The sequence below is a fragment of the Gavia stellata genome, chromosome 21 (assembly GCF_030936135.1).
Source record: "Gavia stellata isolate bGavSte3 chromosome 21, bGavSte3.hap2, whole genome shotgun sequence".
Classification (NCBI taxonomy): Eukaryota; Metazoa; Chordata; class Aves; order Gaviiformes; family Gaviidae; genus Gavia; species Gavia stellata.
Genome location: NC_082614.1, coordinates 2,273,335 through 2,286,870, shown reverse-complemented (window position 1 = coordinate 2,286,870; position 13,536 = coordinate 2,273,335). Strand labels below are relative to the sequence as shown.

General features: G+C 42.3%; 1 protein-coding gene across 1 annotated transcript in view; it reads left to right on the top strand.

Annotated features, from left to right (window-relative positions):
* Positions 1–13,536, top strand: part of FBXW8 (F-box and WD repeat domain containing 8) — a 52,137-nt gene that overhangs the window by 14,615 nt on the left and 23,986 nt on the right. The window contains exon 5 of the mRNA XM_059827722.1: positions 10,121–10,278. Coding sequence (XP_059683705.1) covers positions 10,121–10,278 — 158 coding nt within the window. The remainder of the gene's footprint in view (positions 1–10,120; positions 10,279–13,536) is intronic.

Genomic DNA, 13,536 nt, shown 5'->3' with positions numbered 1-13,536 from the left:
AAGGATTGATTAAGTGCAACCTGAGCTGCGAGTTGAAGGTGGCTGCTAGCAGCTCCTCTTTCTCAGAGCGCCTTGCATTTACTGGCTGACATCAGATAATTCAATCTGGCCTGCATACAGAGCATCTTGTGTTTATCATTAAAATTTCATCCCAGCGGTTACGATGCTTGTTTTCTGGGTCAGACCTTGAATCCCTTTTCATTTGAGACAGCGATGTTTGTGGTTACCTCACTCCCAATCAATGTTGTATTCGCCAGCCTTTCTACAGTTACATGTCTCAAAGGATCTTCTTTAAAGGGATGTTGTCCTCCCCTCTCTCCATACTCAATTCAAATGTAGTTTCTTCTTTAAGTCAGAGTTTACTTAAAGCAATTATATGTCTGCTTGCTTGGCTTTTATAAATTACTACTGATGATTAGGTTCACTGTACCTAATACTGTCGTACATTTGGTTTTGATACAGAATGCCTGGATTTCTTCACCTCCTGTTAATAAAATCTTAAACAAATCTCTCTCTTTTTTTTTTTTTTTCCCTCTTTTTCCCCCAAGCAAGCGCATGTCCAGACAGTAAAACAGGTACTTTTTCTTTCCTGGCAGTGTTGACAGCCACACTGATGGGCATTTGTAGTCAGAGGTCAGGTCATCTTGGAGATACCGATCTTGGAGCGTGCATCTGGTCCTTGTTTGAACTGTGTTGCCGTTACACAGCGGATCCTGTGGGGTAGCATGTCCCTAACGTGTTGCGAGCCTGTTTTGCTCTCTGACCGGCTCTGTGCGAAATACTTAACGTGTGGCTGTCCTTGAACCTGTGCAGTAAACTTGCTTTGTGTCGGTGGTGATCGTCTCACCTCACCTCTCGCCCCGCAAAACCACACCGAGTCTGCTGTGAGTCAGCGTGGTGTTTTATTGTGCATTGTGTTAACTGTTTTTTTATGCTTGTGGAAAGGGCACTGTGGCTTTACTGCTGCTCTTTGTGGCTCTGAAAGCTTCCCAAACAGAAATAAACAGAAGAGATCCGGAGTCAGAGCACCCTTCCAAAGACCCAGAAATATAAAGGTATCGGACGCTTTTTCGTTCTTTAGTTTTCTTTGACTGAAGAAGGAGTGGTAAGCTCTTAGTGAAGAGCTTGCATAAATGGAGATTTAAGGGCATGCCTCCACTGTGCCACGGAGAGCGGTCTAGCAGATGTTGCGTGGAGTCCTGCACTCCTTACAGACTTGGCTGGGAATCAGTCCTTGGTTCTTCTCTTTACATTTTAACTTCAGAGCTTTTCCTCCTTCCCCCAGTAAGTACGATCTTCTTTCCTAGAAATTTTATTTTCTGGAGTTAGGGCTAGTGAGGTTCACATGCTCTGAGTGCCTCAATAAATTTGCAGATTAACACTTCCTCCCCTTTCAGGGTGGAGCACACCTGGCACAGATGGTATTTCTCCAAGTGATTCTTGATAAAGGCACTGAGAAGCAAAAGAAGAACTTTCTAAATATCCTGTGTGGTTAGAGGTCTGTTTTAGAGGTAGCGATACGTTTTGATTCTCTTATACTGAGAAACTAAATGCACTGAAATAATTTTCATACAGTTGTCTTCGTTCCAAAGGAGTTTTATGGGAGTTACTGCAGCACTTTCGAACAATTTGAGCCTTTCAGTTTAAGTCATTACGAGCAACATACAGACATACAAGTAGCTGCTACTGTACAGTAGATTTCTTTGTTCTCTGTGATCAACTCCCACTCTGCTTTCCTCTTGCTCAAAGGTGACCTGCGAATGCCTTTTTAAAAAAATGGGCTTGCCACTCTTTTTAGCTTCATAATGATGTGTGAAACTAGCCCGAAAGGCTTGAAAACATTTTTCTGCACTTTTTAAAACTTCATGTCAGCTCTCATCTAATTTGGGTTTTTTGCTATAGGGCTTGTGGGCTATTCTCAAGGTATTTATTATTAGCTCTTGCATCTTAATTCAGTGTGCAGACCTGAGGAAACCAAAATATTAATTAGTAATGAAAATGAATAGAAGTTAACAAACCGAAGTCTTAAACAGCCTGAATAAACCCCTGCCTTATTTAATTGCTTAAATTTCACTTGTATAATGGCACAACTTTGATAGATTTCTCCCTCCCCTCCCAGTGACTGAGAGCTTGGATGTAAAACAAAGCGGTAAGGCAGAAGGTAAAAACACTTGCCTTTTTCCTTGAACCTTCCCCAAACCCTTCGTGTTCTCTTCCCTCATTCTCATCATTGTTAAGAAGTAATAAGTGTCAGACTTTTTTTTCAAGTGAGTCACCTTTAGGAGGGTTGAAAACAGGATGACATCATGAGTTCAGAGGGGTCGGATGACAAACTACGGGAGGTAGGTAAGGTTGTGTTAAGTGACAAATACGTTGGTTTCTCTGTCATCTTGTGAAAAAGAGCCTTTCAGGTGAAACCAATAGTAGAAGCTTGATACTGCCTCTTTGTGAAAGCTGCTTTTCCAGCCTGCCTGACCATTAAGCTATTGGCTTACCTATAGGTTTTGCTGGATGCAGAGGAACACGTGGTTGCAGGGAGATGCGCTGTGTGCGTAGTGATGCCCGGTATTCGGAAGTCACGGTAGTTACTTTTGAGCTTGTAAAGCCTGGTTTTCTACTGAGGCCAGACAAACCCATCCTTTTTCTAGCACACTTCTTGAACATTTCATTTTTACTGTTTTCACAACCTGCCAGCCTCTGGGCTGTTGCTGTGAGTGCCTAGAGTTCAGGTGATACTTCTCCTCTCTGCTGTTTGCAGTGTGTTGCAGTTTGTGTTCCTTCCAACATGTAAACATATCAATTTACATCATCTTCAAATGGTGTTTGCTCACCTGTATCTGAAACTGGAGCCATTCTTTTAGTTGTTGCATTACGTGTTTGTCCTCTGTGAGATAGTAGGGCTGATGGACCAGATCCTTCCCAAATTACATCGTGATTCCTCTTGAATTCCCTTGAAAAAGATAATGTTTTTTCTCCTGCCGTGGCAGTAGCCCTAGGCAGTACCCACAGTAATATGTTTCCTTGGTCAGAGCAGCTGGTTTAATTAATGGACCTGGGCTGATGAAAACCACTGGAACCTCGATGTAAACGATGGGAGATTCTTGGCCTTAAAGAAATTATTAGAGACAGTTTGGTTTTCTCTATCTTCTGCTTTTGTAAGTGTTCATTAAAATGTTTTGCCTACCATATAACCCTTTGGCTTGTTTCTGTTCCCTTGGTATGACATTTGCACACACTTAAAATTAATAAGAAAGTACTTAGGGTGGTGAATTATTAATTTTGTTACAGATAACAATGATAAGCTGCAGAAGAACTGCACGCTATCTCCAGCAGCTTAACCCACTTTCTAGAGCTACGATTTCCTAAATGAGGCCTTAAGAATGTAGGTATAAGCTGTCCCCAGCTCAGTTCCTGTGAGTGTGACCCACCGATGGGCGTGGGTTGGTGAATTGGAAAGTCAAGTTCCCAGCAGAAGAGTTTGGGAACTGATTGTAGGGATGCTCAGAATGTATTTCTTAGGTGTTAAATCTTAAAGTGGTTCCAGATCTGTTTTGGTACAAGTTAGTCACTTTTTTTCATAGCTGCACTCGTATATCAAGCAACCCAAAATAATGTTTGGATGGAATCAGGGTCATTACTTTTCTACTTCAGGTTCTTCTACCAGTGTTAGGATTGTCTCAAATGCTGGTTTTGGTTTACCCCCGTCTGTTTTGTCTTGTATTTTACGGTGTAGCTTTCTGCCACGCTATGTAATAGCAGAAAACTTTCTCTTTTCTGTTCCATTTGTATTTAATTTTTTTGTCACTGTGTTCTATTTATATTCCTTTCTGCCATATAAAGTAGTTCTTTACTCCATCATTGCTACTAGACTGTTTTTGCTGATTCCGTCCCTTAAGGAATCCCTTAGCCAAGCTACCCATCGGTTATGTATGTAGTGGCAAAATCAACGTCTCTAGCTGTAAATGAGAACACAAGAAGGCTTGGGAACTTCTACCTCTGTCATCCAGCCTTACTCCGCGAGGCATCTAACACTGTGGTAGACATATCTAAGCTCTCCGTTATCCCTCACGTAAGAGAAAAGTTGTGGGTCTTAACGTTGCGCATAAAGACGATAATAGAAGCCATTTAATTCCAGTGTAGTGTGTTGCGATTCAGGTATCCTCCAACTTGCAGTGTTTTTGGTGAAGAAGATTTTTGAAATTGAACATTATGAGTTACCGCTGTCTTACTTGAGCCTTATAGAGAAGATGAAGCTTAGGAGCAATTTGAACCAACTTACAAAGGCGTTTGGACTCGGGTTTGCATGTTTAATTGGACCTTATTCTTAAGCCTGCTGAGGGGGTCTCTGAAGAGATACCTTAATTAATCACATGAAGGACTGGTCAGTTGCTTTTAGTGGAATAAGGATGAAAGGTCTGAGATGCTGGTTGCAGCAAGACAATGCAAGATACTCATTATTTTACTTGCTTATCAACAGGCATCCGTTTAAACAGAGCTATAGCTAGAGATTGTTACTTGAGCAAAATTCCTACTGATTTCAATAAAATGCATTGACATTGTAAGGACTTCATAGTAAGATCTTTTGAGTATTAACAGATGGTCACTGACTGCCTGAAACAAAGTTGTTGGGTTTTTTTTGTTTTGTTGATCACCGCAGGTATCTGGAAACTGAACAGACTTTGCCTTCTGGAAATCAAACCTGACTGTGAAACAAAGGTTTTTCTTTCTCCTTCCTTTTTATTTTCTTGCTACAAATTCTTTAGAGAAAATATGGAAAGTGTAAACTGATTTCTGAAGTGTCGTATCAAAAGTCTTTGGTGTTCAGACCAACTTAGTGTAGTAAGACTCGCCTTGGAGTGGTGTGCTTGAGGCAGCCGACAAAATGGACTGACACCAGCATCCTGTTTCAACAGAAACCCAGCGACGGTCTAGTTGACTCGCTTGTTTGAAGTGAAATTCTGCAGTGCCAGCAGTAAGTCATGAAGGAAAGCAGTTTGTCTTTGCTGCTGCCATGGACTGAATGAGTAGAGTCTCGACTGTTTTGAAAATGTTCCTGTTAACAGTTTTTCTTTTGTGTATTTGTCAGTTTATATATTAGTTGCAGTTGTACTTTGCACAAACACTAATTAGACAGCCATCAACACTCAGGGCCAAAGGCTTACTAACAATGCAACTGTGATAGCAGTGTCTTAATTGGTTGAGTATAATTGTCATTAGGCAACGATAAAGACATCTGGGGCTCTGGAGAGAGATCAGCCTCCCCCTCCTCCTCTTCCCCAAATTTGTTCTGGCTATTGCTGTCCAACACAGTGGAGCTTTTTCAGATGAGATTCTGTGTTTTGACCAGTTTCCTGATGTTTTTCTCCTTATGAAATCGTCTGCCTCTTCAGCACCACTTCATTAGAGCGGTGCCCAGCCTCCATCTCTGCTTCCTCCCACATGTGCTCTGCACTTCACCACCTGCTTCCCCGCCATCCTGGGACATCAGCAGCTTTTAACCCCCAGCTCCTTCTCCTCCAGTCTTCTGCTTTCACTCATGTGAGAGAGCACGAGGAAATTGTTCATCTCATTATGACATTACTGCCAATAAAAAGTAGTTGAAATGCTTTTGATTAGCGAGTAGCTATTTTTATTATAGTACGTTTGTAGATACCATGTGAATTTAATTTTTTTCAGTTCCTCTGTACCATATGCATTCCACCTATTGTTGTTCCATTTCAGCAAGCTTTGTATGCATATCTGTAAAGCTTAAGCTGAATTTGCAGACTGATTTTTACAGGTGTATACATCTCTGACCAGAATTACAGAACTGGCTTGTCAAGGACAAGTATAGTTAGAAAAATATAGTTCTTGTCTTTCTCCTGCTGCTACTTCTCATGTGTGTACACTGAAATGTTCCGACGAACAAGAGCAAAGTGAGATGTAAGTCCATCGAAGAAGCTGGGTTACTTGGGTGGAGAGGCTCTGTTGAACGCTAAGAGAAGGATGACGGTGTCTGGTGAATAGGGAGAGAAGCACGCAGACCCAGAGCTGAAAGCCAGGCACTGCCTCGATGAAACACCTTGGAAGGCATCAGGGCAGGGGGTATCTGGAGAGGGGAAAGCTTGGGGTTGATAGCAACGGACTCCCTGTTGTGCTTGGGAAAGCAAGACTTTGAACAGCCTGTCTAAATGAAGTAAATCAGGTATGGTCTCTAATGTGGTTTTGGGGTTTGTTTTGCTTTTTTTTTCTTTGAACTTGAGAACTCAGAATTTGTAGGTTTTGGGGTTGGGTGGTTTGTTTTTTGGTTTGTTTGGGTTTTTTTTTTGGAAGTGGCTGATATTAGATGTTGGAGTATTTACCTGCCACTGCAATAATCATCTCAATGTACCCATCGGGGGGGAAAAAAGCAGCAGCTGAATGCTGTTGGTATTATAGCAAATAGAACATATTTGTTGTTACATTAAACAAAAAGGTTGGTTGGTTTGGTTTTTTTTTTTTGCTCCAGCAGAAAGCTGTGTGGGCTTTTCCTAGCCATCTCGATAGAAAAATCAGTAACTGAACGAGTTTGGAGGACTGTACCTGTTCTGGGACTGAAGACTTAAGTCTTGGGTTCTTTCATTCAGGAGCTGGTAATCCAAGCAAATTTTCATGGCCAAGTGTAAAGGCTGTTGTGGTAGGAAATTAATAGAAATACTGATATTATCTGAAGTAGGTTCTGTACAGTGCAGTGTGTTCCTCAGCCATCTATATTGATACGGCAGATTTGCAAATTATCTGCAGTACATCAGCCTTTTTATTTTTTTACAGCAAGGCAATGCTTTAATAGTTTAAAAGCCTTTTGTTGTGGTTACAAATTGAAAGTGTGTTGCTCTTTACAACAGCATTAAAAGCAGGGAGTTGAACCATTAAATTTTTTAGTTCGGAATTGGCTTCATCTGTGTTTGAAATTCTTCCAGTTCAGTTCTGGTACAGGCCCAGTGTGTGCTGGAAATGGGCATGTGGTGGTGATGGCCAGCGGAGCGTGTTGTCAGCTGAGGAGATGGTTTATATCTCCCATTTCCCCACGCTGGTCTCCTGCCCAAACCTGCACCTCCACTTATGTTTCCAGCATGGTCTTGTAACATCTCTCCAAATCCTTTAGGTTTGCCACATGGGACTGAGATGCTGTCATGCCGCACTGGGAAGGATGCGAGTGGTGTTGCTGAGTGAGAAATGGGGGTAGGAGGGATACGGGAGGGATGGGGGCAAAGATGCCTTATTGCCCTCCTCTCCCCTCTTCCTGATGAATGTAAAGCACTTGTCTTACCGTGCAGTGCACGGCTGGGATTTCTGGACAGACAGACTTGAAGGTAGGCTTTGGTGGGTGCTTGCAGGGTTCTCCCAGCACATATAGTGCTCTGTCTCATGACAGAACAGGAGTGGGCACTACGTCCGGGATCCCCGTATGTATTGTTCTGTAGTATCCGCGTGAACCCACTACAGCGTACCTGAGGTACACGTAACAAGCTCTTGTGTAGAACAGGTCCTTGCGAGGCGTGGGAGAGCGGCATGGCTTCATAGTATAGAAGTGAAAGCTCTTCAGCATATACCGATCCGTCACTGGAGAGGAAGGGCATGAGGATGAGGAGGCTGCAGGGTGGTCTGATGCAGAGCCTACCAAGCAGAGACAGTTCCTGTGTTTAACAGGTCCCAGCACAAGCACATTGGAATTTGAGTCAAATTTATTTCAAACTGATAGTCAGAAACGTTTGGTGGTTCTGTTCCAGTTTGATCGTAGCTGTGGAGGTGGTTCAGGTTCTTCTTGAAGAACAAAGAGTGGTTCAAACTAAATATTGACTTGGTTGAATTCTCAGATAAAATTAAAGCACTTACTGTGATACTGTGATGTTGGGTCTTTAATTCCAAGATTGCGATCCACGTTATTTTTTATGGATGTTAGTGTATCTTGAGCCCTGGATCACTTGTGTTGCATGCTACATCGAAAAACCAGAAGCAGTGCACTTGGAGAATTAGCCAGCCCCGTGTCTCTTCTCTATTCCTGTCCTCTTTTCTCCATTTATTATTCTTTCTTTTAACATTCCTAGACTGGACTATGTGAGAGCGAGTATGTTGATGCACTAGAAGGAGATGCTGGTCTTCCTTCCTTATTTGGGGAGGAGCATTAATATTCTGTCACATATAAAATTAATATTCTGTCAATTCTACCAGTATTTTATGTCTCCCTTGAAACTCACTTTTCAGAGTCATGTAGTGACAAGAGAATTTTGGCTTCCTCCTTGAGAATAATCTGCTACTCTTTGCAGTTAGGAGAGGTTTGAAAACATGACCCTAACCAACCCAGACAAAAAGGGGAACGAAAAGTGTTAGCGTGTGTCTAGTTGAATGGGACTGCAACAGATCTGTGCAATTACCTGTCCCATTATGTTTTATCTCGAAAATTTAAAATGGATCTGAAATGTGCACTTCTCAGTTCTGTAAACTGAAGATATTTGTTGCGGACTAATCTGGACTGCTTGTTCGGTCCAACGTGAAACATTTTGCTTTGCTTTGGGAGAGCTTCTTTCTTCATCTTTTTAAGTAGTGCTGCTGTAAATTGGAAATGAAAGCGGGATTCATAGGGGGATTTGGGCCTTGTTTGCAGAAGGAGGAAAAAGGAGAAATGCTATCCCACCCTATTCTCTCATTTTCTTCTGTCTTACCATGTAAAGCACTGAAGAAGAAGCCAGGTGACAAGGACACAGTTCTCCCCTCTTCCCAATTCAGTGCAGAGAATTAATGTGCATCTCTTTCTGCTTGACAGATTTCGCCGCCCCCTCAGGCACTTTAATTAGTTGTATGAAGTGGAGCATTTTCACTCAGAGATGTTGGAAGTAATCTGCTCCGGAGTACCTGTAGTCCTGTTGCACGGTACTCCCCAAAGACCCGGGTAACCCGAGTCGAAGTCCAACATCTTCTAAACCTTTATTAAGCACCTTCCTTCACCTCCTTTGTAAATAACTATTTTCTTATTTTCCTCATAAACATGGGACAGCCAGATTTCTAAGCAGTGAACCTTTGAGGCTTATAAGAATAATTCTTTTGAAATACTTTTCCCCCAAAAGTTGGCATGTAACAACAAAGCTGAGAGAGCGGGAAGCACCCTTCGTTTTCCAACAGAATCCAAGGCTCGGGTATGGCAACGAAAGACATCTGAGACTGTTTGACAGTGTTAAGTTTTGACAGAACTGCAACAATTATCTTAAATAATTATTGAATTGTTCCAAGTAACTACTGAACTGTGTTCTTTGACCAGTCGTAGAGAATGCTTCTGCTCTACTTTTGCCTGCAGTGGTGTTTTTTTCTTTAATAGTATGTTGTGTGCCACAGCATAGATGGCACAGAAGAGTTGCTGTGTTGCTTGCTTGTAACAACCTTCATTCAGTTAGATATATTCAGTATTATCCGAGAAGCTTAGTTGTATTTTTTTTATTTTCTCATTGGCAAACTATAGTTTGATGTTAAACTGTAGTTTTTCTGATGCTTCAGTAAGAGAGCCTTCTGCGAAGAAGGCAGCACTGCCTTAATTCTAAAGACAACACTTAATTGTATTAATTAATTAGTCTTCAGAGATGTAGGCAAATCTGATCCGTTGATGAGGCATTAAGAAGTTTCTATGAAGAGCAGTAGGTTGGATGGGCGTATGCGTGTGAGTACGTACGTACATAAATGCTCTGATTAAACAGCCTTTCCTCAGCACAACCACAATCACAAATTTTTAAAGACTGAAAGGAAACAGTTTGAAGTTTTGCCATGATGTAATTTAGACTTGTTACCGATTACCTTTTTTACCTTGAGCCCAGGTCTCCTTGCATTCTAGTTGTAAAGCTAATATTGATGGTAACCTGCGGTAGCTCAGTCATGTCATTCTTGTAGCTCCGATTTACCTCTCTGTCTTACTAGACAGTAGATGCTGCATTGGGTAAATGCGAATAAAATGAGGAAAGTTGATGGGCTTGTACACGGAGTGTGTAAACAGGAGGAGAATCAGTCTAGGAGCTGTAAAAGGCGTTGGGCTTTGAAACGCTTCTTGTTTCTTCCTCCCTTCTCCTGCAGCTACCTCTTCAGATGTTTTGGGATGAATAATAGCCTTCTTTTCCAGATACACGTCAGGAGAAGTGAGGTTGTGGGACACTCGCACCTGGGACTACACAGCCCCCATCCTGGAACCAATACACGGTCCTGGTGATGCTGGACCTCAGCCACGTGTCTCCTTTGTGAGGATAAACAGCTCTCTGGCTGTAGCAGCTTACGAGGACGGTAAGTAACCACAACTCTCCTCCCTATTTAAAAAAAAAAAAAAGGCTTTACAAAAATGAAGCAGCTGTGCTCAGCTTTTTGTGTGGCTGTAATCCTGTATATCCACGCACACGCTTGCTTTTATGTGAGAAAGTTGGCCAATAACCGTAAATGCATTAGGAGGCATTGGAACATAGCACCCATTAAAACTGATGTTTAATTCCTACTGGAACTGCTACACAAAGCTTGAGTGCCAGGCTGTTATCCAGCCAAACTATCTTAAGCAAATAACTTGTTTTGCTATAAAAATATTAAATATTCTTCCACCAGCCTTCTCCTTTGTCCAAAACCCCCTTGGGGTGCTGTGAGGCTTTGTTGTGGGCATATTGGTAAACTTGCATGTCTGATTAATCTGTGTCCTCTCTTGCTCTTGGCGTAGTGTATGGAGGCACGTTTTCTTAACTGAAGTATCGGTTTGCAAGGGTGGATTATTATATACTTCAATAGAGAGAAATAAGAACTGTGACCTAATATTTAATGAAACCGTAATAAAATTCTGGTTATATGCATTGTTTTAAATATACTTAGATGTTTATATAATGGGCAAGAAGAGCCAGAGACCAACTGTACATCTACTGGACGTGGCAACAACAATTAAAAAAAGTCAGGTTTGGACAGTGCTGGCCAATTGGGATCTTAGGTTGAGTTGCTCAGGCAGAGCTCAACTCCTATCATCTTTCGTTAAAATGTATGATTTGACGCTTAAAAACCTCTCCTCGGGTATGAATAAAGAATGTTTTTAAAGTTAGGGAGCTTCATACCCATACTATCTTTGATCCTGGCATTTCTGCATGTGGAAACAAAACCGAAGATGGGTAATCCAAACAAAATCTCTAATCCATGTATTTTATCTTCGAAGTAAATTAAATGCTTTATATGTGAAAACAACTGTTTTGAGATGATTAACATCCTCAGCTGTTTTTCTAGCACGGATCATGCTAGAACGGTTTTCTGTGGCTAAAAATTGTTGATAGGCAACGTTTTCGGACAACAGCGAGTCTGGTATTACGGAATACTCATTAATATTATTTACTCGAGTCATAGGAAGTTATATCACAGTGATAGTTTTAAGTGTTGGCTTTTTGTCCAGTGTGCCAAACAATGACTAGCAGAGGGTCTTTTGTTTGTTTTCTAGTCTCCCACTGACTAATCTAATAATTTGTCTGGGGCTTTTTTTCTGTCATATTCCTCGTCGTCAGTCCTGTGTGTGCTGTGACTAAACTAGTTTGCATAAAGCTCGGCGTCTTTTATTCTTTTGGGTAGAAATTTTAATGGGCTCTGTGATATGGCAGTTACTCTGATTTGAGAAGCCTGGTCAGAATAGATTAGTTTCAATGTGAATAGGGAATTATAAAGACTGATTTTAGAAATGTTTACTAACTGGAACCTGAAAGAGTGTATTTACAGTTTGGTGGAGAGAATTATTTTAAACTTGGGGAGGGGGAGGACGACTTTGAAGATAATGTGTTTGATTGTCCTTTGTTGTACTTTTCCAGCTCCCTTTTCTCTTTGTTTGTAAGTTTGACTAACACAGAGAAACCATCTGCTAGTGTTGGAGGTGGTGCTGTCAGGCAAAGAGTCTAGACTTCTCTCTCGAATCCCTGGCTAGCAGACTCGTTCAGATAACATCAGTTTCTCCCAGTTCAACAGAGCTCACGCAGCGATGTCCTTGGCATCCGATCACAGGGAAGAACTAACAGGCAGATTCTGCTCGCGCCGTGCCTGCCTTACAGCGCTGTTTTGCTGGTTCGGTAGTAGCAAACGCTTCCCAAGGCATATGAAATATAGCAAGGAGAAAGGCTTCTCTTACTGGGATGTCTGCATCCAAAGTGAATTGTAACTCCGTGATGGCACTAAAGAAAAATTGGATTGTGACTTCTGGTGAATGTTTCCGACGGCGTCAGCCTCTGAGAAGCAAGCTGCAAGGAGAGGTAAATGAGAAAAAAATGCACGGGGAGGAAATGAAGTTCCCTCCGCCCATGCCAATGCTCAGTGGGGGCACTGTGTGTACACCTGGGGCAACGGGACTTGGCAACTTGATCCACAGTTGTGATTTTTGAATTCCAACCCACTGGCCTCATATTTCTTCTGCCTTGTTTCCTATTGTCAGCACTGGCAGTCCTCCAGTTTGATTTTACCACTAATTGTGTTGCACGTTACCGAACTGAAATGAATCAAATCAAAATGCTTTTCCTGGAGCATTAGATAAAGCAGGCGAGGGTTCTGGGTAATGAGCAGATGCTGCTAATGCAGGGACAGTAGAGGCCTTGCCAGGACTCCATCTGCTCCATGCTTGCCTGACTTTGGCTGTGAGCCACAGCTTTTGGGAAACAGCAGTCTACTTTAGCCATCACCCTCCCCCTCGCCCTCCGGAGTCTCATAGTTTGACTTGAAAACAATGTGCTGCAACAAGAGAATGTACTTTTTTTTTTTTAAACGCTGTGCTTCATACTCCTGTAGGCATGGCAGGGAGATGCTACACTGGTCCCGTTCATGGGGACCCGTTGGGGAGAGTTAGTGGTACTTCACAAGTCGCAGAGTAGCAACACGGAGCAAAGGAAGGTGGTTTCCACAGGGATCAGAAGTGCTCTTGCTTGTTGGCAGGCTCCAGGAAGGGAATTTTGGCAGCGCTACTTTCTGGGATTGGAAATCTGTTGTCTTGTCCATTCTGATGCCCCTAAAGCTGCTTGTGGGTGTTGTCCCTTCTGTACCCTCTTTGCAAAGACAGAAATGGGCTAATGTGTTTGGAGTCTTCCCCGAAGTGCCGGGACATCCTGTAAGATAGGAAGAGCAAGGAAACAGGCTGGCTCAAATAAAGGAATAAGTTTTTGAAGTAAACCGCACGTAGCATGCGGTAGTGTATTTATTCCCATCAGATACGTACAGGTGGCTGTGGATGCAAAACTCGTGGTTTGGGTAAATGGTGTGTGATTTCACATCACGGTCAGGGAAATCTGCCTCTTGAGTCCCCAAGACTTTCTCATCTGTGCTTTTTCTGAGGGGACTGTGCAGGGATGGTGTCATCTGGAAATCTCTGTAAGAAGAGTGGTGGAGGTAAAACCTGACAACATTGGTGGAAACTGATGTGGTAATGTAAAGGCATGACTCTCACGACTGAGGGCTCGTCTCTCACCGTTCAGTGCAGTAAGCAGCTTGCTGTACCCGCTGAAAGTTGAGAAACAGCATTGCCGTGAAAACAAAATGTAACATTTTAGTTAA